Source organism: Malaclemys terrapin, chromosome 3, assembly GCF_027887155.1.
Source record: "Malaclemys terrapin pileata isolate rMalTer1 chromosome 3, rMalTer1.hap1, whole genome shotgun sequence".
Classification (NCBI taxonomy): domain Eukaryota; kingdom Metazoa; phylum Chordata; order Testudines; family Emydidae; genus Malaclemys; species Malaclemys terrapin.
The window spans coordinates 170,148,333-170,169,194 of record NC_071507.1 but is presented as its reverse complement, the minus strand read 5'-3'; the positions used below and the strand labels follow the sequence as shown (position 1 = coordinate 170,169,194).

Below are 20,862 nucleotides of genomic sequence, written 5' to 3'. Positions count from 1 at the left end.
CTGACAGGCACCTACACAAATATGGAGTTTTCTCTGGCTCTCACACTCTCTCTCGCTCACACACACACCGGATACAAAGAAATGAACTGGAGTCAGGCATAGAAGCACGTTTGCTGGGCTTCAACAGAGCAGTACTTCAGCCATTGTAACAATTTTATAGTAAAGTTTCGCACGCCCTGCAGAAGTTTACACGCACGGTCTGGAATGTACACCCAAGAGAAAGGAAGGCTCGGAGGAATGGCTTCTGGAGGAAGGGCTCGGATTAATTGCAGCCCCTGATGTTGATCTCTTTCCGTTTCTTTCACCTTACCTTCCAAGTCACTTCGCAGCGGGACACCCCTCTATAGAACGCTCCCTGGAGCTTAATTACATTCGCTGCCACTAGGTGTCTCTGTTGTCAGCGCCTGCCTCGGGGATGGCACCGTGTTCACTGCTTGCCTGACTCCCGAGTGTAGCGGAAGAAAGGGAGAGGGCGAGGGGAGCGTCTGGCTTTCCAGCTCCAAGCTTCACCTACCGATCGAAGTACACAGGCACTGGGGGGCGTCCCCTCCCCTGCATGGAGAATATCCCACCGCTCGATCCAACTTTCTATTTGTCTTTTCGCTGCTGCGAGGGTGAGGTTTAGTCACACAATAAAAGCAAACAGAAAAGTTCAGCTGGATCATGTTTCAGCATCACCCCTACCCCCCTGTTAGTGTGTTTCAGAGGGAGGGTGGATGAGTGTTAATTTGGCAGGATCCAGGCTTAGGGGGAGGGTTTTGCTGGGTGTCTCAGGGGGGAGGCACCGGGAAAGCTCTCTGCCCCGCGGCACTCCCCGCCATGGGGGCACCGGCCCCGCTCGGGACAGAGCCCGCGTGGATCGCGGCGCCTCTCTCCGGGGGAGGGGGGGCGGATTTCCAGTCACGGCTCCTAGCGCTGGAGAATTACCCTTTACAAGAATAACGGAAGGAGGCAGATGCCGGCTCCTTCCCACCGCCACATAACCGCAGGCTTCCCGACTGAGGTGCAGCCCAGCTCCGCCCCTCTCCCCCCAGACAGACAGACGGACAGAGGGACAGAAAGTTCCTGGCAACCACGCAGCTTCCCCCGCGCCCCTGGCAAGTGACAGCCACGGCGCGGGGTCTGAGGGGGGCCAGCGGACGGGGCGCGGCCGGCGGGCGGGCGGGCGATGCCTAGTTCAGAGGCGCCTCCGCGCCTTCCCCGTTAAAGGCAGAGCACAGCCCCGCTCGGGACCGGCTCCTTATGTCGGCGCGAGCTGAGGAGCAAGCGAGCCTGCACTGGGGCGGGGGGGCGCTGGGTTGCCAAGTGGACTTTTGTTGCTTTCCTCCCACTTGCGAGTGAGTCGATCACATCTGTCGGAGCCGCCGCCTAGTGTATGTCCCGTAGCCTATATAAGCTGCGGCGCCGGCCGCCATGGAGTAGCTTGTGGATGCAGCCTGTGCACCGGGACGGGACGGGACGGGACGGGAGGGGGGACAACAGGGAAACTCCGAGACCGCGGGCTGCTCCTCCGCGGGGGACTGAGTGAGGGCAGCACCTGGCCGGCGCTGGGGAAGAAGAGACAGGTAACGGCGGTGCCGGGCTGGCGGGGCCAAGCGCTTCCCGCGAAGTTCAGACCCGGAGAGCCGGGCGTGCCAGGGATCAGCCGCGGGGCTGCTGCCGGCGGGGGAGGCAAGGCAGGTGCGAGGCAAGGAGGAAGCTGGCTCCTTCCCCTGTCCGGGCGCTTTAGGAGCCGGGGGGACGAGCGCCGCTGGGCTCCCACATGCCTTCCCTGCCAGAGGCTCGGGACAGACTCGTGCACGGGACCCTGCGGTTAAACTGCCCCTGGTGCAGGAGCTTCTCGACTTCCCTAGGGCAGGAGGGACGGATTGCGCTGGGTCCCCAGGCTCCGCCAAGCCCGGCAGAGCAGCAAGCACAGCCCTCCGGTGGGGCTGGGGGCCGCTAGTTCGCAGCCTCTGGGGAGCAGGCTGCCTCTCGGCAGTGCTTCCCCGCTGGGCGCGGGTCCCCAGCGCCGTGCTGGTACCGCAGTGTAGTGGGACGCAGTGACTGCGCATGCCGGGGGGTTAAACCTTGCAATGGCTGGGCAATAAACGCTCTGTTTGGCTCTAGAAGTCAGAGCGCGTGTTAAGGTGCAAGTTTTCGAAAAGTTTCCGCAGTGGGCTCTTCCCGGCCACTCGCTGGGCAGACAGGCGCCTCTGTTTACGCAATCGTCCGCCGTCGGCCCCTCGTGGGCTGGGATTTACTCTGCTGTGTTTCAAGCACTCAGGGACTGTCCTATGCCGCCGCGCTGGAGATAAGAAGGGGGGCGGGAGAGGAAGGGCCATGGGAGTCCTAGGAGTGCGCTCCTCCATGCAGCAGCCGCGCGCTCTCCACCGGTGTAGGCTACGGTGACGTTTAAGAATGCCCGTCCTCTGGATCGGTGCGAGGAACGCGAGTCCCCCTGGGCTGCGCACTTCGGCGTCAGCACTGGCTGGACTGTGTAAAACGTGAAGGCAGCATGAAGTACTTTGACTCATGTAGCTTTCGGGCGGCTGAGCGGCTCTCTAGTCGGCACTGCAGGCGAGAATAAAGTTGCTGCTGTCAGGAGGGCAAGTAAAAGGCAGATTGTGCCATCTCCTCAACTGGTGCAAATCCTCTGACTTCACCTGAGCTCCGCCAATTTACACCAGTTGGGAATCTGGTCCATTTTAAAATCTAAGGAGGTAGTGGGAGGAAGGGAGGAAACAAGGCACCCTGATTACATAATGTGCAAAGTAGCCTCTTTGCTCTTCCCCTGTAGTATTTCTGATTTCATCCCCGTGACTCTCCCTTCCCCCACCCCCATTTTTCTCTTTCAGTGAAATAGGAGTCCCCCCAAAGTGGATCATTTCTTTTCTTCTGCTCATTCACCCTCCAGTTCAGACTTGCAATGAGCGGACTGAAGTCTCCTGTGCTGCTGGGGCTGGTGCTCTTAATGCTGTCAGCAGGTTATTGCAAAGAGAGAACTGACTCCATAGACCTAAAAGACAGGCAAAGCCTCTTCAATCTCATCATGGAGATTATTCAGGAACTGAAAAGGCACCACATGGAAAAGGACAACGAGGTGCAATACTTCTCCAACCACGACTATACTTTAGACCGAAGAGAAGTAGCTGATTATGGAGAGTACCAGGACGAGCAGAGAGCTGGTAAGTCTGCTCCTTTCCTTTCCGGGCAACTGCTCTCCTTGAAGGGGAAATCAGGCATGACTATACTAGTTCTTATAGGAAGTGCTAACCCCTCAGGAGATCTGTAGACTTGCTTCAAAAATACAGAGGATTCCTACACAAGAAACTGGCTTTGAAAATCATAGAGTAGAATTCATTCTCACTTCAGTTTAATGCATTAAGTTCAAAGCCAGATCTGCATGAGCTTTGGCTTTATACACTCTATATTTATAAAGAACAACAGTTAGATGGACTGGGGTAAAAAAATCAGGGATGAAAAGGCCTGCTTACCCTAGGTCATCTAGTCCAAGGGCCTGGAGTCTTGTGGATTATACAGTCTTAAACATCCCTGGACTTGACCTTGCCATCCCCCTGGGGAGACTATTCCACAACCTAACAGATTTCACACCTGGAAGTTTTTCCTGCTAGGCAACCCCATTCCCCTTTTTGATAACCTTATTCATCCTTTAGCTTTTTGGTGCTTGCACCTTTCAAATATTTGTCAATTTCATCATTTGTCCCTCACCACCAGAGTCAACCCATGCAAATTTTAATTCTTTCCTTCTAAATCAGTCCCTACATCATTCTAATAATTTGAGTTGCTTTTCTCCTAGCTCTCTCCAGTCAATATTGTTTCTGGCAATAAGGTTTTTCAGAATGGTATGTAATATCCCAGATGCACTCACATTAGACTGATGTAGAGAAGGGATGGTTATACTGTATGCCAGTTTCATAATGTCCTGCTTCTATGCATGCAGCTCAAAATTGAATTGGTCTTTCTTGCTTCCCTATTGCACTGTAAATTCATGTCTAGTTTGCTGTTCACCATCTCTCCTAAACAGAATTACTGCCTCTCAATTTTCCCCTTCCCTTGAGTATCTAGGTTTGGGATTATTTTTCACTAGATATGTCAGTTTACACTTTCCCGAGCTGGATCTCATTTTGTTATTTTCTACCCATCTCTGTTGCTCTCTCTAGACCCCAGTGTATCTTTTCTTTGTACTCAATGGTGTTCACAACTGCTCCTAATTTGGTGTCATGACTGTCATTAAAATGTGATTTTAGTCTCTTAGCTAGATCATTAGTGAAGATATTAAATAAAACAACCTAACAGTTCCCCATAAACTAAGTACAATAAGAACAAGCTTAATGGGCCAGAGTAACCAACTACTCTGGCAACTGTAGCAAAGCAAAGCAGCTGTAAACCCAGTTTAACAAGGAGGTTAAGCAGAGTTTATGACTGTCCTGCATAAGCAAATCAGTTTAAAGCATCTGGCGTGTACTAGTGAATATGGCTCAATGAGAAAACCACTTCAGAAACAGACTAGCTGGTACCAGTGTCATTGACTCCTGAAAGGGATGTTTTATTATTATTGTTGTTATAATGGAATTTATTCCCAGCAAAGCTGCTGCCACTGAAAAGAAACTATTGCTTAGAGCCCTCCTTTATTTCAGTCTTAGCATCACTTTCCCAGCGCGTCTGTCCCATGGGAAACTTCTGAGAGAAGCATGTAAGCTTTTAATGCTCGTCATGACACAATTAGGTCAAATATGATATGGTCAATTTTACTCAGACTGACTAAAGTTAGAAGTAAATGAAGTATGACTTTTGAGAAATGTCTAAGCTCACCAGTGAATCAGAGCTGGGTGGAAATGGTCTCTGCTTTAAATGTGATAAGAGGTGCCAAGGGAATGAAAAGGCTATTTAGGCATTTATGGTCAAATAAATAAAGTACAGTATCATATGCAATCAACACTAAGCTGTCGGCATAGTGTTAGTAACTGAAAGCAATCAAAGATAACTGTAAATCAACAGGACACAAACAAGAGTTGATGCTAACATGGATTTCAGTAAACCAGTTTCATTTTGGCATCTGCTGAACACAAAATGCAGAGAAGCAAACCACAAGAGTGGGGAAAAGTAATTTGTTTTTATATTCCTGTGAATTTTATTTAATGCTAGAGATAAAACAAGGACTATTTCTAGATTTCCTGTAAATATAACAATTAAATCTCATGTTCACAATAGCTATTTTAGATAGTGCTTGTCAACACTTGCCTGTGTGACAAAACAGTGCAGATGGTTGTAGGAGAATGTTGCATAGACAACCACAGAGCAGCCCAGAGACCATTCCCTGGTGTGTCTTTGAACCTTTACCACTGGTAGAGTCTGCACAGTTTCTAAACACTAGTGACCTTAAAGTGATACATCTAGATAAGGGGTAGCCAAAATGTGGCCCACAGAGCCCTACAATGTGACTCATGATTACTCTCATTTTTAATGTGATTGTGGGGCTGCTGGACACTATCAGTCCCAGCATTGCAATGCTCCACATTCTTTTTAGCAGTCTTTCTATATGAAAGATAAAGGCAGCTACAACTTGTTCCACTTTATGACTCTCAATCTCCTAGTAAATAGTTATTTTGAGTCTCAGCTGAGCAAAATTTTGACACCTCTTGTGGTAGCCCTACCATCCTTGACAAACACATTTGCAGTGTATAATAAATACTTTTTTCCCCCCAACAGAAATAGTTCCTAGAGATTTGAGGATGAAAGACAAGTTTTTAAAGCATTTAACAGGTAAATTTAAATTTTGCATTGTATCCATTATTTCATACACATACCACCTAAGCCCTATTCCCCTTCTGCTAAGCCTTTTGTGCTGTATTGACTCATGACTTGCTCTTTTTCTGTATTTCAGGTCCTCTCTATTTTAGTCCAAAATGCAGTAAACACTTTCATCGGCTTTATCACAATACAAGAGACTGCACCATCCCAGCTTGTAAGTGCCATAAACCAAAGCTAACTTTTTAAAAACAGAAAGCTATTGATTGGGGGCTACAGGAGATAATAGTGGTAATACTGTACAACTGTACAGTGCCTTTCAATTAAAGGGTTCAGAGTGCTTTATAGATATTAATAGATCTTCACCTCCTGCCTGTGAGGTAAGTATTATCATTCTCATTTTAGAGAGAAGGAAATTGAGGCACAGAATTTCCAGTGGATATACTGTGTAAAATGATTGTTAAAACTGCTTTCTAGGATTCCAGGTTTATTGTTGCTTCACGTCTCCAAATCAAGTGCACTCAATTTACCAGAAAAAAATTAATTGCTAGTGCTGCAAACTTAATCTGGGATCTGAAAGCCAAGTGGGGCCACTTCCTTTTCATGCATCATCACTTATAACACATACTCTACAGACAAATTATGGCATGTTACATTTTGGCAACTTCATGGTCTTCCAATTATGTCCTCAGTGGCACCTTTGAAACCCTCTTTTCTTCAGCAGGTTAGAAAGGTGTATTGTACTGGAAGTTAATAAACAAATCAACTGATGGATAGGAATGAACAAATGTCTCCGCTGTGTTGACAGTGCAGTGCGAAAAGGACTACAGATGAGCAGGAATTATTTTTTTGTCACAGCAGATTCTGAATACAAACCGGGAGCAGACCTGTTGTGTAAGAAGCAGCTATTTTTCCAAAGCCTTTTTCAGAAGAGAGGCACACTTTAATGTATATGTCCATGGTCACCTAGTGGGTCAGTTGAGGAGCTGGAAATAGAACCAAGACTTCCTGACTCAAAGTTCCATGCTTTAGGAAGGTTTTTTTTCCCCCTTTTGTAACGATCTGTACATTTTAATATTACATATATTAAGAAGTGTGAGCCTTCTTCCCATTTAAAATATGGATAATCTAGTAGTATATTTGAAAGAAGATGATGGTCTCCACCTAATTTCTAGTGGACCAGATCACAAAAATCAACATCATATTCAGCACTAATTGGAACATTCAGCAGTGAAGCCAAGGACCAAATGGGCTTAAAGACTGAATTAGCTCTTTTCCCACAGATGCTTCATATTGGTGGGAAATAGTGGAGAGTTGGCACTGGTGGTGTTTGTACTCAACCTGTCTTATGAGTAGAGGGCTCTAGGGCTGACAATCTGGCACCTTTCACAAGCACAAGACTTACTTAAACATTAGTGAAATTATAACCAACAGTATAATGGATAATCAACCACAGATGTCACTTTATCAATATGTCTTTCAGAGAACTTCTCATGGAATCTTGAAATATGTACGCTGCTTTTATTCTCAGTGTATAATAGCCTTAGCTTGGTTTAGGTGGTAATGTGAGTACTGTACCACTTTTATAATTCTGATTTCTGGTTACAGCTACCTACTATTATAAAGACAAATGAGACACGAAAATAAAGCACCTGTGGTTTGCTGCCTCAGAGAGGGAAAAGACCTATCCCACTGCCAGTACACGAGTATTTCCTCCAGTACATTTTCTAGTGCTTTTTGCGGTTTGGTAGTAGGATAAATTTTTGAGGTCAGGTTTTATATATCAAGAACTACTGACACTTGAACTGTAACCCAGGCTGCTAGCTGTAGAACTGCAGGAGGTCTTTAACTGAGCATGTGAGCAATCTTTGAATAATTCCTTTTCCATTTGCACTGCACACAGATTGCACTGTACACAAAACAGATCACTTGACTGAACGTTGTAGGTATGAAACATTTTCAACCATGACTGCTTCAGTTTTACTCACTACACCACCACCACTCATTATCTGTGTAACAAGACTATGCAAAGATCTAAAGAATATAGTGCAGGGAACCATCCTATCCTGCCAGAGGAAACATAAGATGTAACTAGTCTTTTTTTTTAATTCTATGAACTCAAAGATATTTAGACCCCTAACTTCATTTCAATAAGAGTTAGATACCTTTGAAGATCTGAGCCTCCAAGACACTAGTGCTCTGTTCTTCAATTGTTCTAGGACAATTAGTTGGAGGTCTGCACTATTATTTATCTTGGTATTATTAGTTCACAGAGAGCTGCATTTCAATGATGGGACAGTGCCACTTCAGACACCTAATTTGCACAACCAGATGCCATGATTGCAGCTTCAGATCCAACACTTGTGCACACCATAGTTAGATGTATAACTAGCCATATATTCATACACACAGGCTGTCTGCATGCACAATTGTGATGTTTGTGTACAGAACCAAAGAATTTGCAAAGAAAATGCACAGAAATTAGGCACCTAATATTTGAACGGTAATTCTTATGTATATGGGGCCAATGTCTGGCCTGTTATAACCCAAGTCTTTAAATCAAAGTACTGATTAAAGTTAATTATGATAGTTTGCACAGCACCTCTATCAATTTTATTTTATTTTTTGAAACCAAAATCTGTGACTTTAGCAGTGTCATTAAGTTATTGTATTTATGATCTTTTTCATGGCAGACTATAAAAGATGTGCCAGGCTTCTTACTCGGTTGGCAGTAAGTCCAATGTGCATGGAAGGATAAGGTAAGCTTTTTGATAGAGGTAATAACATTCTACTGCATAGCAAAGCTGTGGATTTTGCATTGTGGACATAAAAAATTCATGAGTGTAAAAAACAATCTTCCTTTGGCTAAGGTATTCCCTTTTCAGAGTACTTGACATAACTATCTTAATCTGGGAAAATACTGGCCATAAATAAAGGGTACCCCCTACTGGAAGGCATTATAAAGACCCATAGACATCAGCTGTGAATTATTCATAGCAGTATGCAGTTAGCAGATAGTGAATTTGCTTTTATAGAACAAAACACAGCAGCCATAGCTGATTTTTTCAAGTTGACTCAGTGTACAATTATGTTTATTGGCACTGGCTGCCCTTTAACATCCACAGGTTTAAATTTATTGGGTACATTTTAATATGGATTAATATATACATAACTATACATATGTAAGTTTTTAAAACATAGATGTCATTGGTATTTCTAGAATAATTGTTGTCATGTACCCCGAATTTGTATGTTACTCAGATTTCTTTGGATTTCCATTATGTTCAACTTCTGCTCCAAGGGATTATTTTTCCTTGATGCACCTGCTTAACTCTTTTTAGAGAGAATGGGAATTTCAATGCACACAAAAGGAAGAATGTCCTCCCAAAATATCTATAACTCTAGGAGTTGACTTCTTGCACACTAGTCCACGTCCTGTCCCCTGTCAGCTGAGACAAAAATACAGTTGAATGTGATTTATTTATATGAGAATTTTTAATAAATTCTATATTTTAGTTTTCCCTGGATATTTAAGTAATATATAAAGTCACTAAATGAAGGTTGCAGGTCAGAATTATGACTTCAAATGAAGCCCAAGTCTTTTCTCATGTTTCTTGTCTCTTTCACTTTCTTCCCTATTTTTCTGTTCATACAAGACATAGCTTTACAAGTAGACCAAACCAGCCACAAATTAGATCTGTAGATTCCTGAGGTCCTGTAGCTGTAGAAGTGCTCCCTTTTCTGAAAACTTTATTTACCCTTAGTAATGCAGTTATGGAGGCAACTCCACGATCCAGATCTTGCCTGGTTAAGGGTGAAATCACAGAACCTATTGCATATGGCACTTAGACTTGTGAGACTGATGTTGGGTATGTGAGGTAAATTCCTTGTTCTAGGTAAGGGAACTCTGCAGTTCTAAGGTAGTGATTTGTGCAATTCAGGGAGCAAGTTAGCACCTATCATCCAAACATTCTACTGCAAAACAGATGGAATGGTACTGCTACAAATACCTGCCAGTAAGCATAGATGGGGGAAGCACATCCTAAAATGCATTGTTTCTTTTCCCCTTTTCCTGAAAGTCTCTCTGCATCAACTCCTCCCATTGGCATTTTATGAGTTTTCTGGGTGAGAAAGGACAAGGGGCAGCTTCTTTCAAGGGCACCTGTCCACTCTGAAACTTGGAGAGTTTCTATTAGAAAATTCATAATGGCAGGGGCTCATACTCTCCTGAGAATGGACCATAAGGCACAACCGCTGCTGGGTTGTCACTGATCACTCAAAAATTATGCTGCTATTTGCTTTAGTGGGAAGAAGGACTGAGTGTCATCACAGGTGTCTCAAGATTCATAGATTTCACTACCAAACTTGGAAGATCTATAGAGGACCTTTCTTCTTGTCACTTCACAAACTCTTCCCCATAGAGAATGCATTGAAACTGCTGCACAGTTCAACTTTTCCATGTAAGATATCTTCTCCTGTGGAAAAGCATGGTGGGGCTGTCATCATGTCCCATCACCTCCACAGAAGGAGTTCTGAGGAAAATAGTTCTCTTGCTCCTTTACACAAGTCAGTCAAACCCATCTCTGTGCAGGCTCTGGATAATTTCTGCTGGACCCAGCCTTCTGGATGCTTTTAAGAGATATTCAAAATTTTGCAACATAATTCCAGTTTAGTACATATAGGTACCAAACTGTAAAACCCATATCATATACTTAATAAGATAATTAAGCTTATAATCAATCTCAAATGAATAAACAACTTATATACAAAATAACAAAGTAAACACTTCTTGCTTTTGCTGTCATCTTAGTAGCTACTAGTAAATCAAGAGTTAAGACAAACATTGAACATCAGGAACAAAGTTTTGCTTTATTCTACCACTCTAAAGCAGTTACTTATGTAGAATTATTCCAGATTTACATGAGTCTAAAAGAAAGCGGAATTTGGTTCTAAATTCATAGTAGTTATAATGATGATTGATCTTCGGAATATTTTGCCACATTGAGACGTTTCATGTATGCTGAATTTTCCCTCACAATTTATAGTCTAAACTCTTCCCCCCCACCACTTATTTTATATTGCACCCTAAATTGAAGACAAAATTCATCAATGCATTCTTAATAAAAATGCACAGTGATACATGGCTGCCTTTCCTCATTCATTATTGCCATGCTAACTTAAGTAGTGGTGTATAGGCAGTGATCACATATTTGGAAACTAATAAACCATACACTTTGAGGGCCCTTTCTAGCAAAGCACTTAAGCATGTGCTTAACTTTCAACTCATGCTCAATGCTTTCCTGAATTAGGGCCAGAGGATAAGAGGAGGACTTTGACATCTACAATATATTTTTCTTCAATTTTAAAAAGAGGCTCTGTTATTCTCAGTGGTGGGGAGTAGTTGTCTGCATGCACTCACATCCCTCTATGGATAATGAATACACTTTTTTATTCCACAAGTTTAATATGACCGCATTGTTCTGTTCTTAGTTGTCTTTAAATCATGCTTTTGGGCACCTCTACCTACTGGGAGATAGAAATAAACTATCCATGTGGGCTGGTTATTCCATAAGTGCAGGGCTTCTTGCATCTTCCTCTGAAGCATCTGATACTGGCACCTGTCAGAGACAGGACACTGCTAGAACCACCACTGGTCTGATTCAGCATGAAAATACCCATGGTCCAAACTAATTAAATGACATTATTTTCAATTTCCATGTCTGGAGTATTTTGTTGATACAAGTCAAAGCAGTAAGAGCTAGGAATTATTATATTATTATCTGGTGCTTTTCATTAGTAGATCTCAAAGTGCTTTACAAAGAAAAGGCAAGTTTCATTATCCCTATTTTTGTTATTTTCTGTCTTGCTCAGTAGTTCCAACTTTTATTTCACTCACTCCTTCCCGGCAGCAGGCTATGGATGTATTAATGTTAGTGACTGTTTGACAAACTGGCAGTTAGCTTTTTGCCTATTTGCTTTGGAGATGCATAGACATATGTCCATGTTTTGAGATTATTATGGAAAAAGGTTAGATTTGTTTTGGATTTCTGCTCACAACATGCTTGGGATTATCACAACTTCAAGGTAGGCAAGAGGCTTCAGATTCCAAGAGGGAGATAAAATGAGTAAACACAAAGACAGCATTTAAACAATTGTCTCAGTGACAATACATAACATTATGTACAATTTCTGCATAATACAGTCTTGAACAAAGGTGGATATTCACTAGCAAGCCCAGCACAAGTTAGGCTGTGCACTCTCAGGTTTCAACAAAAGATTCTTAACACCCCTCTCTGCCAGCAGATACACGGAACTACAGAAATGAATCTCGAGCAGTAGGAGCTCATTTACAGTTGCCAAAAAGGTTTAACCACATCCTCAACGAGAACATATTCTCCTTTGTTCCTTGCTCAGCCGTTTGTCTTAGACACTTGGCCCACAGCTGTATGTCCTTCCTTGTGAATCTTGGAGACTGTTGCCAAGATTTTCAAAAGTGACTAGTGATTTTGGGTGCCCAAACTGAGGCACCCTAAAAAGGCCCAATTATCAGAAAGTGTACGTCATCCATTCTCTGAAAATTAGGTCCCTTTAAGGTTTCAGGTGAAGAATCTTAAAATTGTGGCACCCCAAACACTTTTGAAAATCTTGGCTAGTGTCTGATTGCTATTCATTATGAAGCAGAATAGCATGACGTTAAGTGTTATCAATAGGCTTAATTTTTGGCTGGATTTCTAGCTCTTCATTAGGCACAAAGGAGTTGTGCCTGTGAGTTTCCCATCCAGCTCCAGAGCTTGCATGTTGCTTGAGAGGTGCACATGCAGCCATGTGCACATGCAGTCAGGGATTTCCACACACACAAACATGATCCCACTTTGGGGGTGAAAAATGCGATTCCCTGGGGCAGAGCCACACAGCAGAGAGAGAGGCCTGTGAAATATTTTCTATACAGCTTGCTTTTTCTACTTGACTGTAGTAAAACCATAACATGCATATCATATTAGCCATCTCCCTTTTAGAGCATAATGAATTTTTTTTAATACTGTATGAACTTCACAATGCAATGAGCCATGAATATTACACCCTTCTGTAATTTATTGTAATGGCTTAGCTGTTATAACTATTATTTTCATAAGCAAAGATAATTAACAATTATTTATTACAAAAATGGAGAATAAGGTTATAGTCATTCTTTATCTACAACTTTATTTTTTTCCATCCAGCCACTTGATACGACTCAAGATTTCTTTAAATGGCAGTTGTAAAGAAATAAAAATGCTTGAAATGTACAACACAGCAAGAGTAGTAATGCAATTGATACACATCTTTAAATTAGAAAAATCAAAAGTCCCAACTCTTAGTGAATCCAGGAGTAGTAAATTAAGGTGAAAAAATAACTTTAATACTGTGTATCAAGGAATTATCATGATCAGCCAGTGAAATAGTTACTGTACCTCACTAGAAAAACTATCAGTTTTCAAAGAAAGATCAGATCATTTTATAGCAGGAAAAACACTACTTCCTACTTAAAGATGCAGGTTCAATACACTGTAGGGCAAGAATAGACCTTAAATCATATGGTATATAGACATCATAGGATGGTATACAGTCTTCTACATAGCAGTATCTTAAAAGTGGGTGATGAGAGAAGTATTCTTTTGATGCACAGCTCAAGGAGTGTAAAATAAACATTGTTATTAAAAGTTATCTAATGTGTTAACATTTGGTTATCTTCATGAAAGTTACCAATTCTGAGCTGTTAGAAATGCAACAATACTTGAGACTTTTAAATGCACAAATTGGAAAACTGAAATACTATAGCAACTGACCCTATTCAATGCTTGTATATAGTGTTTTTAGTTATTATTTTGCAAAATTTCTAAATCAGAGTAGTACTGGGGTTCTTACAAAAACGTATTAGAAAATACTTTCAGCTGATGAGAGCACAGCCTTCCCCCCACATAGCCTCCTTCAAAGTCTCAGACTGAATGGAGTTAAATGTCAGTCATGTCCACCCACACAAGCCCTGTTTTGCATAAACTTCAGTGTAAGACTGTTTCACAGCCATGGGCCCTCTACCAAGATACCTCTGACACCCATTTCTGCAAGGTGTACCCTGATCTGTCATATACAGTATCATGGACACAGCCACCAAACTGGGCTGTTTGGAAACAACTGCTGAGGTAACAGGTCCCAGATTATTTAGACTTTGTAGGTGAGCACCAGAGCCTTGAACTGGACACTCAACTAGCTAGGCAATACATGGTTAACACCATGTATAACATTACCACTTTGTTACCTCCAAGATGTGAACCACTGTGGTTAGATCCTCAAAGTAGTTTCCTAGGCACACACCGGTAGAAAAATAGGATTTTTGACCACTGTTGCAGTCGGACTCCTACAGTGGCATAGGATTCTACAAACTGTGCAAGCAGCTCTCAGGCTGATTGGACTGGGGCCTTCTAATGTCCACAATCCTATTTTACCTGTCAGAGCTCATCACTGAACCAGGTTCTGTGTAGTCAGTCATGCTGGATGGAAGTGGGATGCTATGGCAGCATAACTTTAATTTTTTTTATTTTTGTGCTTCTTAAATCTTAACTATCATGTTGAATCTAGTGTCTTGTAATATAAAAGGAAATAAAATAGGATGAAATGAAAGTGGTAGTGCCAGCATGCCTATTTGATTTTGCAGTCAAATGTAGGGTTACCATATTTTAATTTTAAAAAAGGAGGACACTCCACGGGGACCCGGCCCTGCCCCAACTCCGCCCCTTCCCCACCCCTAGCCCCGCCCCAAATCCACCCCTTCTCCAAAGTTCCCTCCCCAACTCTGCCCCCTCCCCGAACGCTCCGCCCCCTGCTCCTTGTGAATCAAATGTTCGCGGGAAGCCTGAAACAGGGAGGTAGCAGGTAAGCTGGGGCTGGGGGGCCCAGTCCGGCCGAGTGGCTCCTTCCAGCGGCCGGCTGGCCCAGGCCAAGAGGCTCTGGCCCCGGCGTCTCCCGCTTGGCTCAGCTTGGGCCCTGGGCCGCCGGCCCCGGCCAAGCACCGCCGGCCCCCGGCCGAGCACCCCCGGCCCCGCACTGCCAGCCGAGCACTGCCGGGCCCTCCCTCCCTATTTTCCCAGACATGTCCGGCTTTTTGGGATTTCCTCCCGGACAAGGATTTGAGGCCCAAAAAGCCAGACATGTCCGGGAAAATCCGGACGTATGGTAACCCTAGTCAAATGGCATTCAGGGTCTCCAGCAGAATGACAGACTGAGCTCTGGTCTACCTTACAAATTTATGTTGGTATAACTGTCACTCAGGGGTGTGGAAAATCCACACCCCTGAGTGACAGTTATTCCGACTGAACTCTCGGTGTAGACAGCGCTATATCAGCAGGAGGGCTTCCCCAGTTGACATAGCTACTGCCTCTCAAAAGAGGTGAAGTACCTAAATCAATGGGAGAAACTCTCTCATCAGTGGAAAAAGCATTTTCACTGAGCACTGTAAGTGTACAGAAGTTGTAAGTGTTCTCTTACCTGAGTCCTAGTCTATAGCAAAGTTGAGGTATTTAGTTGCTTGCAGAAGACTAGTTCAAAATTTCAAAGATGTGGGAATTTTGTAGCATTATGACATAAGGTAAAGGTAACTACTAGCCAATCTTTGGTCCCTTAAGTGGGTTTCTGAAAAGGTAGGGGAAACAGGAATGAAAGCGTGATGTGCCTCGGCATAGAGCATCTGAAATCCTTTAGGTCCAATAAGATATCCAGAAAAACACACATGTAAGTCTAAAAACCCCACTCTACACCTATCAGTTTCAAGGAAGCTGCACCTATTATCCCCTCCTGCTGTCCATTAAAGGCACCCACTTAAAGGTTTCCGGCTCCTAGCAGTCATGTCTCTTGGGCAGAGAGATGTGTCTCACTCTTTCCTGACCAGGAGTTCTTTAAAGCTGCAGTTCCCTTCCTAAACTATGATATCCCCAGGAAGCCAGACTGCTTAAAAGGCTAGCATCTGTGCTTTGCTTTCTCTCCAGAGGCTATGCCCAGCATATTGCCCGCAATTATAACTTACCACACAGCTCTTTCTAAGCAAGCACACTTAAGGTGAAAGCACTACAGAGAAAACATAAAAAAACAAACAAACCAACCACCCACCAAAAACCCAACATGCATGCTAAAAAGTTTACCAGAGGTCACCCCCACTCAAACCTCAGGCTCTGGTAGATGTCAGTCCTTCAAAACCCACAACCTGGTTCTTCCTGTTGTTACAAGTTCGTAACTGCCTCAGATTCAGAACCTGAACCCAGGGTGGGCAGTTCAGCCGTTTCTTTATACTGTTAAGACCTTTGATCTCCAGTCTCCAGAAACAGGTAATCAGCAGACAATGACCCACTCCTCAGGGTGTAGCTTCAAAAAAATGATAGGTTTTTGCATAACCAGAGATGAGGAATTTGCACTAACCTTGCTTTAGGTATTCTCCAGGAAATCCACTTTACATTTATCCCATAGTTCATTTTTGTCTGGCACATTTTCAGTATAGTTCTTTGAAATCCCAGGCCACACATCACACTTTTCCCCTTAGAGAGCTTACATGCAATCCCAGCCTACAAGAATACATTTGCATTTAATACAATGGACCCCAACATACCTAAACTTAATTCAATAAGGTCTCCCAAGGATATGGCATATCTGTCACAATGCACACTTAAATTAGTAAGTGTGCGCTATACACTATTTCCTATTCTTCAAACTTAGCAAAGCACAAATTCCTGATTAGCAATTTATATGCCAAATTAAACATTTTAAATTCCACTGTCCGAGTTCTCACTGCAAAAGCCCTCCATTTTATTAAAGAAAGTTTTTTCATGCTTAGAAAAAAAAATTTAACCTCACCTCTCTCCCCCCCAAAATAATCACTTTGGGGTTTAGAAGCAGCATGCGTTTTCAGCTAAAAAATATTTATTGAATATGAGTCACTGAAAATAAATTAATGAAAAAGCCACATTCAATTACAGCAGTCAGTTTCTTCTGTAATTAAGGGTCTTCTACATACAAAGTGAAACTAAAGTAACTAAATTGGGTTTTATTAATTATTTGTATTGTGGTAGTATAACCCACACAACTTCTGGGTGTGGTATTCTGTCCCAACTAGTGGCACCGAGACCACTTAGAGAAAGAGCTAAAAATCCCAATCAAGGACCAAAACTCCCTTGTGTACAAATGCTGAACAAGACAGCCCCTGCTGCAAAAAGTTTACAATCCTGCTATTTTGATGCAAAGTTAATTTTTTACTGACTTGAGTTTAACATCAAAATAGGATAGTCAACTGAAAATAAGTGTGTCAACACAGACTTGCACCAATATAATGAAAAGATGTGAATTAAAACTAATGTAGTTATTTTGGTCCTGGTTTGTGTGTAGACAAGCCTTAAAATATTAGACCCTTAAAATTAGACATAAAAATGACTTAAGAGAACATGGACAAATGTAAAGGAATTTAACATCTTCTCATTTTGTAATATCCATTAAAATATCCACTAAAATGCATAGTGTTGCTTTGCCTGCATAGCTGCATCATGGAGATAATGCTAAACTTCACAGTGACAGTATTTTTAATCTTTACAATGCTATGCATAATTATAACTTTAAATCTGATGGTGAATGAATACTGCTCATAGATAAATGTGTTTTGATAAGCTTCCATATCTCAACTACTTTTGACTTGGTAATACCTACTTTATTCAGCTAACACGATTCAATATGATTCAATACCAGTCATTATTTCCCTGGAGCTGTTCAGAGAAGGGCTAATACTAACATTCTGTGAAATTTGCTGAAAAAGCCACAGATTTCCAGCAAATAAAAGTCCCACTGTTACAATTCCTACTTGAGTTGTCCCACTGTAGTCAGACTATACTGGTAAGACTGGGTTTCAAAACACAATACTAAATTTTTTGCTGTCATCTCTCCAGATCTTTCCTTTGAACGGAGTGAAAAAACTCCTAATCATAAGAACGTAAGAGCTGCCACACTAGCCCAGTGATCCATCTTGACCAGTATCCTATCTCTGACAGTGGCCCATACTAGAGCTTCAGGGGGAGTGTAACAGAACAGGGCAATTAGGGAGTGATCCACCTCTGTATTCCACTCCTGGCTTTTGGTAGGCAGAGGTTTTGGGTCACTCTGAACATGGGGTTATCTCCTCATATGGAAGCTGTTCCATACCCTTGATCATCTCTGTTGCCCTTCTGTATCTTTTCCAATTCTAATACACCTTTTTTTGAAACAGGATGACCAGAAATGCACTCATTCAAGGTGTGGGCATACAATGGATTTATATAGTGGCATTAGGATATTTTCTATGCCTTTCCCAATAGTTCCGTTAACCTTTTTGACTGCCGCTGAGCACTGACCATTCAGAGAACTATCCACCTTGACTCCAAAATCTCTTTCTTGGCTGGAAAGAGCTAATTTAGAACCTATCACTGTATATGTACAGTTGGGAATATTTTTTCCACTGTGCACTACTTTGCATTTATCAACATTGAATTTCAATCAATGAATGCCATTTTGTTGCTCAGTCACACAATTTTGTGAGATCCCTCTAACTTCTCGCCATCTGCTTTGGACTTAACAATCTTGAATATTTTGTATAGTCTGCAAACTTTGCTATTTCATGGTTCATCCCTTTTCCAGATCATTAATGGATATGATGAACAGCACAGGCCGCACTACAGAACTCTGGGGGACCCTGCTGTTCACCTCTCTCTTTTGTGAAAACTGACCATTTATTTCTACTCTTTCGTATTTTTCAATCAGTTACTGATCCATGTGAGGAGCTTCCCTCTTATCCCATGGCTACTTTAAAAGCCTGAAAGATCTTGGCAAACGCTTTCAGAAACTCCAAGCATACTATAAACTAGATCATGCTTATCCACATGCTTGTTGATTCCCTCAAATAATTCTAATAGATTGGTGAGGCATCACTTCCCTTTACAAAAGCTGTGATGACTCTTCCGCAACAAATCATATTCATCTGTGTCTGATAATTCTGTTCTTTACTATAGTTTATACTAGTTTGCTACTGGCTTGTCATTTCCAGAATCTCCTCTGGTGCCCAGCATTACATTAGCCACCATCCAGTCATCTGGCACAAAGGCTGATATCAGTAATAGGTTACATACTTGGTACTAGTTCTGCAATTTCATATTTGAGTTCCTTCAGAACTCTTGGGTGAATACCATCTGGTCCTGGTGACTTACTGTTTAGTTGATCAATTTGTTCTAAATCCTTTCCTGCTGCCACAATTTGGGACGGTACTTCAGATTTGTTACGCACACCAGAGCTATTCTTTTTGGGTATCTCCCCCTACATTCGCTGCAGTGAAGATTGATGCAAAGAGTTAATTTAGCTTCTCTGCAATGGCCTTGTATTGAGTGCTCCTTTACCATCTCTGGTGACTAGTGGTCCCACTGCCTGATTGGCAGGCTTCCTGCTTCTGCTGTACTTAAATAATTTTACTGTTAGTTTTTGCCTCAGTGGGAGCATGTCTGGGCTCCTCAATCCTGATCTTGCCATTGGATCTATGTGGGCATACCTTATGCCAAAACTATATTGGTAATGAGATTTTAAGACTACAAAAATGACAATGTTAATAGCATTGTTGATATGTACTCAGATTTTGACTTCACTACTGCATTTAGAAACGGATTTGTTCTAAAAAACTAAGCTTAAAGTATTACATATTTAAAATAGTGGAATTTTGTAATTTTCAAAACCTGTTTTCCAGCCATAGAGCATCAAAGAGATAGGAATAGCACAAAGGAGGATGCTTTTCCAAAACACTAATCTGTTAGGTTTCTTTAGTGAGTAGTGCAATATGAACAGAACAGGAAATCAGAAATGCACTACCAGATTTTCCAGAGACAGTTGTTACAAAAATATTTATTTACTAACTCTATTCAATCTGCCAAATGCATTTTAAACAGCTGAATTAAAATATGAAAATGATAAAGGCAACTAATTGTTGTTATTATTATTTTTTTAAATACAACAGATACTACCATACAGAAAAGAAACACCAAGAAAAAGGAGAAGTGCCTTGGAAACCAACAGGGAAATAGAACTTAATACCTTTATAACATATTCCATTGTGAACAAGAGGATTTATTTTTGCAGATTGACAGACTATTTCCCATAATTCTTTTAACGTGTTTTGTATGTTTTCAACAGTTTGCAGATCTACATCCTTTACAGTAGTAAAACTGCCAATAGTACTTACTGCTCCATACTTAAAAGTACACTCCACATTTGATGTGTAGTGCTGCCAAAAATTACATGAACATGTACCCTTCACCAAGAAATTAATGTTCTGTTGCTGAATTCTGAGACTTGGAGGGATGTTTATATACCCTGAACTCTTAATCTACTCCACAGCAGTGGTTTTCACTTGATATTCTTCAGGATTATGCAATTAAAAGAGAGTTCGGATAAAACAAACATTTAAAAATTTCAGTGTTAGAGGGGTCACATTGTACCCTTGGAGTGCAAATTACATGACGAATACAAAACACAATTCCAAGTGAACAAGTTTTCTCAAGACAAAAGAGTGTGAATTTTGTGCGTGCACACACACACACAATCTGCCCACTGGTTTTCTGTTCAATGTGTAAACATTCCAACTAACGTGCAATATGTAAATACTGTAAATAACAAACATGACTAATAAAGTGTTTGATATATTACATGATCTTCAATGTGTATTCTTTAAATGTCCGTTTAGAACAATGGTTTTCACAAACTGGAATTGATTTCACGTGATTACTCATGATGTTTCAGAGCAAAATAATCTGTAAATTATATTAAAATCCAATGCAAAATTGTATTAGGAAAGTACTGGTGAAAAGGCTAAACGAAGACTGCATCAGGAGGTCTCACTATGCATTTCACTTTTCTTTAAAATCACCTACCCAACCCATTTGGTGTATGTGTCATTTTATTTGTGACCAAAAAACCCAAACCAAAAACCACACACTATGGAGCATTTCTAATAAATGCATTCCAGACACACAAAAGTTTTGACACTTAAGCTTTCTTTCAAAGAACCATCTATTTTACACAAGTCCT

At 41.8% G+C, this 20,862-nt stretch overlaps 1 protein-coding gene across 6 annotated transcripts; it reads left to right on the top strand.

Moving 5' to 3' along the window:
- The first annotated feature begins 788 nt into the window (after positions 1 to 788).
- Positions 789 to 20,480, top strand: ALKAL2 (ALK and LTK ligand 2). Of its 6 annotated transcripts, none has more exons than XM_054024561.1 (6): positions 789 to 1,097; positions 2,838 to 3,167; positions 5,713 to 5,766; positions 5,888 to 5,968; positions 8,445 to 8,510; positions 19,793 to 20,480. In XM_054024561.1, exons 2-5 carry the CDS (start codon positions 2,909 to 2,911, stop codon positions 8,507 to 8,509), a joined length of 459 nt encoding a protein of 152 aa, XP_053880536.1. In that variant the 5' UTR covers positions 789 to 1,097; positions 2,838 to 2,908; the 3' UTR covers position 8,510; positions 19,793 to 20,480. The 6 variants fall into 6 exon arrangements, with proteins under 6 accessions (XP_053880536.1, XP_053880534.1, XP_053880538.1 ...); XM_054024559.1 differs by lacking the exon at positions 789 to 1,097 and adding an exon at positions 1,152 to 1,337; XM_054024563.1 differs by lacking the exon at positions 789 to 1,097 and adding an exon at positions 1,152 to 1,373.
- Positions 20,481 to 20,862: the final 382 nt, after the last annotated feature.

What these genes read in the sequence shown, in the direction of transcription:
- ALKAL2 (XM_054024561.1), top strand. Translation starts at nt 2,909, where the DNA reads ATGAGCGGACTGAAGTCTCCTGTGCTGCTGGGGCTGGTGCTCTTAATG. An exon ending in CCAGGACGAGCAGAGAGCTG is followed by an intron (nt 3,168 to 5,712) that starts GTAAGTCTGCTC and finishes TCCCCCCAACAG; the next exon opens with AAATAGTTCCTAGAGATTTG. An exon ending in GTTTTTAAAGCATTTAACAG is followed by an intron (nt 5,767 to 5,887) that starts GTAAATTTAAAT and finishes TCTGTATTTCAG; the next exon opens with GTCCTCTCTATTTTAGTCCA.